This window comes from Lathamus discolor, chromosome 5 (assembly GCF_037157495.1).
Source record: "Lathamus discolor isolate bLatDis1 chromosome 5, bLatDis1.hap1, whole genome shotgun sequence".
Taxonomy (NCBI): Eukaryota; Metazoa; Chordata; class Aves; order Psittaciformes; family Psittacidae; genus Lathamus; species Lathamus discolor.
The window spans coordinates 50,097,047-50,103,604 of NC_088888.1; the positions used below are offsets into that span (position 1 = coordinate 50,097,047).

Sequence of the window (6,558 nt, forward strand, 5' to 3'; positions counted from 1 at the left end):
CCATGTTGACTGGGAAGGTGAAGGCTGAAGCATTTGATAGCATGCCAGTGTAAGCTTAGCCCAGCTAGCTTGAAAAACTGTTATAAGGAATACACAGCAGCATAGATTTTTATCCCATGTTAAGGGTCACAGGTGCCAATACCACTGCTAGCACATCTCATGTGCTGTGGTTGTGTGGCATCTAGGTGTAGCTGCTCTTGTAGCACACATATAGCAACAGGTGGAGATGGTCTCTTGTGTGAGCACCTCACTCCAGACCCAAGGCAGATTTAGCTTTTGTCTGGAAGGGACTTGAGCTTGTCCTAAAGGCAAGATTGCTCAAATTTCTGAGCAAAACTTAAAAAGGCTTTGCCTGGGGGCAAAGCACAGGCCAGTGCTTTGTGTGGGCAAGAGAAGGGAGTAAATACTTCACAGTCCTCTGTTCCTGCTTTTGATCAGCAATCATCTTGTACTGGGACTCCATTAGCTTTCCAAGACAATTGGATCTTCATAAACCCTAATGAAAATGCTGTGATCTGCTGCATTATTTACTGTATATCTATTATCAACAAATATTATTAATAAGCATTTATTGCAGATGATAGATTGGTGCAATCGTCTATCCCACGTAATAGCTTGTCAAAGTTTTTATTAGTATTCCCACTCCTATGTTTTAAACAAATGAACATCAATCAGTTTTCCTTAAAGCTTCTTCACTTTGCATCATGAAAGAAAAGAAACATATACACTTGCTTGTGCATTGAGCTGTTTTCCCATGTTAGCGCTCAATGTTTTAAAATAGATCTTACAACAAATTTTGATTCTTAGAAACAATTTCTTTTTTCATAGTTGTCTGAGTTAAAATGATGTGTCTGAACGTGAACATGATTCCGTGAACATGGTTTTTGTGGTAGGCAGTTTAAAGTGATGCTGTAAAGGTTCCAATTTTGCCATTTATGCTTGCTCCGAGTGTCTTCTTCACAAGTAAATTCAGTTAAACAATTTAATGCTCAAATGCTAATGAACAATAGTGAATTATTATTGGGGAGGGAGGCAGGGAGTGACCTTATGTCTGTCCTACATGTCTGTGGTGAGAAGACTCACAATTGAACTTAAATGAAGATATTTCTCAAATCAGGTGCAGTACAATGGAAAAAGTAACACAAAATATATTTTAAAATGGAGTGTACCATGGAAATTTTCCAGTAAGATACTTTAGTATCTAGAATTATCAAGAAAGCTGGTAGTTCTACAATATTATTAATGGCATGTTAACTTCTGGCTAAATTTGTTTGGTGTTTTTTTCCAACAGTGGAAAAATTAATTTGAAACAGTCATTTGAAAATAAGATATAACATTAAAAAGGGTATCCCCAGTGCTGCATTGGACACTGAGACATCGCTAAGAATGTAACATAAGACAGTACAAACAGCTTTAGCAGGTTAAAAATCTATTACTTGTGTTCTTCACTTGAATGGCCTGTAGCAGTCACTTAGGAGCATGTAAAGGGAAAAAAGAGAAGGACCAGGAGATCCTCTGGCCAGTGAAGAGTTACTAAACATTGTGGTCCAAATGCACCCATAGGGTCAAGTAGTCCCTAAACTGCTAATTACTAGAAGCTGGAGGGCATCCAATCTCCTAGGAATTTGTCTAATCTCCTTTGGAGTTTATGGCCTCTAAAATGTCCAGTGGAAATTAATTCTATAGTTCCATTTTCCCCTTGTTTCTTCTAAATTTGCTCCGCTTGTAATTTGGTAGAGCAAACAGCATAAAACAGAAAGTATTTTATAACATAAAATTCAGAAGATCCATAGTCATGGTTTCCTTTTCTGTACCGCCTTTGTGACTGTATAGACTCCTCTGTGTCAGAGGACATCAGTCAAGTCTGTGAATCCTGGTCTAACTCAGTGTGTAATACTGGCAATGCAATGACAAATAAATATGAAGAATTGTTTATGTATGAAGTCAGTTGATCAATTGGGTAGAAAAATTAATGTTTGCAGAAGCAAGAGTCTTCTTCATTTTACCAATACTTGTTGAAGTGTTGTGCTGTTTAATTTTCTACGAATGAGCAGTTGCTCTCTTCCCACCTCTTCCTTACCCCATCCATCAAACCTGCTGTGTTATCCTAGCTCTGAAGTTATCCTAGGTAAGGTTATTGGCAGTAGATGGGGATGAAATAAGTGATTGGATACCGTATAGTTAATTGTAACCTAGTAAGTGTACATTATAGAGCTGGCTTTATTAGTCCTAATGCATTTCAAAGATTCTGCTCCTCATCTTGCAGATATGGATCTCTGCCATGGAAGGATGATATATGACTTGTGACTTCTCCCAGGCAGCCAGCAGGGCTGTTGTGCCTCTTCTCAAACTGAGTGCAGCAAAACATATCTTTTACTTTGAAATTTACTCAGCATTTCTACAGATGGGAAAAAAGGGGGGGGGGGAGGTGCTTTCTGAAAAAGAACCAGCAACGGCTTTAAAAACTGGGAAAGGCTTGGTATGAAAACCAGCATGTTGTTCTCACAGGAAATCTGGGCTTTGGATAAAGCACTGCCACTTTGAAAAGAGCAATAATTATTTTCTTTCTCTTGGGAAGTACTGTAAAACAATTCTGCAATTGTTTGGGAGGAGCTGGACACCCGAAGACAGCAAATGAAAATAAACTGTATGTCAATTACAAGCAGGTTTTTTTTTTTTTCAGCCTAGCAAATGTACTATCAGGAGAAAATTAGCCTATGAAACCAAGCTGCCTGCTCAGAAATGTCCAGAGGAAATTCATAGCCTAATTTCAGTCTAGGAAAATTGTATCTGAGCTTTTGTGGCTGAAGCATTTCCAAACAGCCTGAACAGTTGTAATGTGGTCTGAATAGGGGGATAGGTACCCAAGACTGTCAGAACACAACTGTTGAGGGCCTTAATAAGCACCTGTGAAAGATCACACATTTTTTGAGTGTCAGTTGAGTATTTGTGCTTTCTCAAGAAGCTTATAGTCCCATTACTGTCATCCTGTTTGCTAACTTAGCACCTTAGTTTCTCCCCTCTGGCAAGATAGCAGGTGTCATCTGCAAAGACAGCAAGATTTGACAATACAGTGCATAATAAGGCGGGCTGGAAAGGAAGGGGTAAGACTGTGAGAGGTGATCATGTATCTTCTCAGGAGAGTGTGTGCAACTAGACAGTGTGTCTGTGCGTGTACTGCTCCTGACTGGGGGAGATGAGCAAGAGCTTGCTCATAAAGCATCTCTGCCCAGTGGGAGATGAAAAAACGCAGTGCAGATTAACATGAGGGATGCTGGGAGGTGTTTCTTTTTGGTTTGGGCATGATCAATGGGAGGAGTGCAGAGTGGCTTGGAAATAAACCCTGAGGATTTGTAGAGGGAGGAGGGACTGAAAAGAGCAGTGCATTGGGAAGGGAGTTTTATGTCTGGATAAGTGGCTGGTAGAAGAGGCTGCTCCAAAACTGGAGGCAGGAGGTGATCCAAGAAATAACAAAAATGACAGTGATCTTATCTGAGGGCAATTACGTTGATTTACAGAAAGAGTAAAGGTATGGCAAAGGTTATGAGAGCTGAAAAAGATGTTAGAGGCTGTAAATTGCATGAAGTGGGTGGCTCACATAGTGGTGGTGCTGCAGGGGTGATCTTGCTGCCTCCCATTGCAGCCACTTCTCAGAACTGCAGTCCATAAAGTGCTCTTTGGCTCTGGGGATCATGAAGCCAAACGTAACAACAATCCTTTGTGTATGTGGGAAGATTATCTGGTACTTCACTGCAAAACCAGGTTTTCTGTTGTGGGAAAAGCATGTTTTCATTTTTACTGGCTAAAAGAATGCTCGGGATTAATGCAGACTTTTCTTATGTTTGTAATACTGCTTTGAGGAGGACTGAATTTATGTTGTAGATGAAGTGCATGAGGGAATACCTGTGTTTCTCTTTCAGCAATCTCAATCCAGAGAAAAATGCAAATGAAAATGGAATGTCTATGCAGAATGATAACTTTGAAGAAATCATAAACCTGCCTATTGGTTCTAAGCCATCCCGGCTGGATGCCATGAACAATGATGGAAGCAATAGTCCTCAAATTCCTTTGAATCCAATTCTAGCCTTTGAAGATCAGGGGACTCTTTTGCCTCAGGTAGATAGTGTTCAAACACATCAAACAGCAGGTAGGTTCACCTTAGTTTGTTAATACTTATAATGTGTTATAGTTGACAGAGGACCTGGAGTTCTTGATACAAGTTGATTAAGCATTTTTAAACCCCATATTATTTGGCGAAAGGAGCATATTTCCTCCTTGTAAAGCTGTGCATACCAAGTACACACAGATGCTGTGCTAATTATGGTGAGGCTTCATTTTTTCTTTGAGGAGGGACTGCTCGGTTACACTTTCTGCCATTGGAAGTTGCTTGAAAATGCCTGCCCTGTGCTTTCAAACAGAAATGATAAGAGACAACTGCTGTTCCATGTTCTGCAGGTGTAATATCTGACATACCCAGATGTGTCAGAAGGGCGTAAGGAGAGAAGGCAGAAGGAGAGAGGTTATCTACCTTCTGTGCGAAATCCTGTCTGTACTTCCCTCCTCAAGTTCTTGCTGACTTGAATATTGAGGGATGGTTTGCAGCACACGAGATTTTTCTGAGTTACATCACAACTTTCTAAGGGATGTTAGATAAACAATAACTAATACAGCAAATTAAAATTGATATAGCATTGTCTTCTTCTCTAGTTAAAAATGTAAGGAACATTGTCTTACAGTAATGTCAGTGCATAAAAGCCTAACATTTTGAAGTAAGCATTTTCCCTCTTTACTGATCTGTCTTTTTTTTGATACCTTCTGTTGTAGAAGTGATCTGATTGTTTCTTCTGAAGAACCAAAGGTGATAGGAGCATCTCTGCAGTCAGTGGAGTTTCTTCTAAACTATGAAGGAGTGTTTTATTTTTTCTCTCCAGTTTTTTAAAGATTTCTTGAATATCTTTTTTGGAAGGACTTTAGTAAAACCAGCAGAAGAAATGATGGGAATAGACTTGGATCACCTTTTTAATAGCTTTCACCACTAGAAAAAAAATCATGCTTCACATGCATTACTTAATATGGCTTTTTCCAGCAAGCTTTTTCTGTTAGCACATGAATATTTCTACATTCCTTAAGACACAGGACACTGGAACCTGAAAGCAATGGGCTGATTTGGGTGGTGGGTCTGATTCTTTTTTTAAAAAGGTGGTGTTGGTTTAAAGTCATAATTGTAAAATTGGCAAAGAATCTTTCACACTTTGTGGTTCTAATACTTGAAAAATAAATACCTCATTGCTCTACAAGTAGAGTTAATGGGGTGTTCTATTTAAACCTGTTGGTTTAAATATTATTGCAGAGAACTCTAATTATGGGGGCAAACTATAGGCTTCTGTATCTGGTTCTTGTAAATGTAATTCCTACAGGGACATTCTGTAAATTGAGATGTCACTATGATCTTGCATTTTCTCTAAAAACACAAAACAAGGCAGGTTTTAAAATGTGAAAATTTGAAAGCATTATTTTTTCATGGACAAGAGGAAAACCTATTGTTCTCCTAGATGATGTATTTATGAATTTTGTTCAGTAAAGAAATAAATCATTTAACTGAATAAATTAGAAAAATGTGGCAAAATGATACTGCAAACTTGATTTTTTTAGTTACATCCATGTTTTCAATACTATAAAAGATGTGTATGCATAGGTGCACACACAAAGAAATACCTTGTTCCAAGTCCTGCAAATTGCTGTTGGTCCTAATGGTGGAAGGCTTTTCCTTTGCCTTATCAGACTACTGAAGCCTGTGGGAAACCTGAAATGTTTGATTTTTGAATAATGAAGCAGGTTTGTTTCAGGGTATTTATGGTTTTGCTCGTTTCAGAGCAGATGGAAAATAGTTATCGTGCTCCTTGTCATGTGATTTTCATAAAGTAGTGCAGTTTGAGTGAGAAGAGCAGCAGTGCAGGTTGCTCTCTTTAATTTGATGCTGATTTCTACTCTTATCATTCCACACCTTGCTTTTGGTTGCTATTGGGCAGAACTGTAAAGTCTTGCGCCGCCTTGTGCTTTCATAAACAACACTGCTACAGATAGTAGGTAGAGTTCAATCTAGCTATTTGAGCGTGAAGCACCAACCAGGGCTTGACATGCTGCTAGCTGAGGTCAGTGAGAAGATGCTTGGCTAGGGGAAATGGAGGTTTACGGGGTCTCAGTTCATGCTCCCAGAGAATGTCTCATTAAGATTCCTGCACTTGCCTTTAGTGAGCACTGATCTTGGCCTCTAGGAAGCTGTGCATAAAGTCTGCGTTAGCAGAGGAAATCCTCTGAGACAAAAGCTGAAGAATTTTTGAAGAAGTTACTTTCTGCTGCTGGCAAGTGTTCTTTTATACAGGAGATGGGATAAAAGCAATGGAAATGCAATGAAAGAGACTTCATCTGCCAGAATGTATGTGGAAGGCTAAAAACAGCCAGTCAGAATGCTTTCAATAGTAGCTTGTGACATGGTAAAACAAACTGGGCTCCTTTCTTGCTTTCTTTAGTTTTCCATGTACATAGCCACAATATTTT

General features: G+C 39.1%; 1 protein-coding gene across 8 annotated transcripts in view; it reads left to right on the forward strand.

Annotated features, from left to right (window-relative positions):
• Positions 1-5,629, forward strand: part of MAP7 (microtubule associated protein 7) — a 112,790-nt gene extending 107,161 nt beyond the window's left edge. For all 8 annotated transcript variants that reach the window (XM_065680791.1, XM_065680790.1, XM_065680785.1 and 5 more), the window contains exons 17-18: positions 3,921-4,147; positions 4,825-5,629. In XM_065680791.1, the coding sequence (XP_065536863.1) occupies positions 3,921-4,147; positions 4,825-4,835 (238 nt within the window). In that variant the 3' untranslated portion in view covers positions 4,836-5,629. The remainder of the gene's footprint in view (positions 1-3,920; positions 4,148-4,824) is intronic.
• The last annotated feature ends 929 nt before the right edge of the window (positions 5,630-6,558 follow it).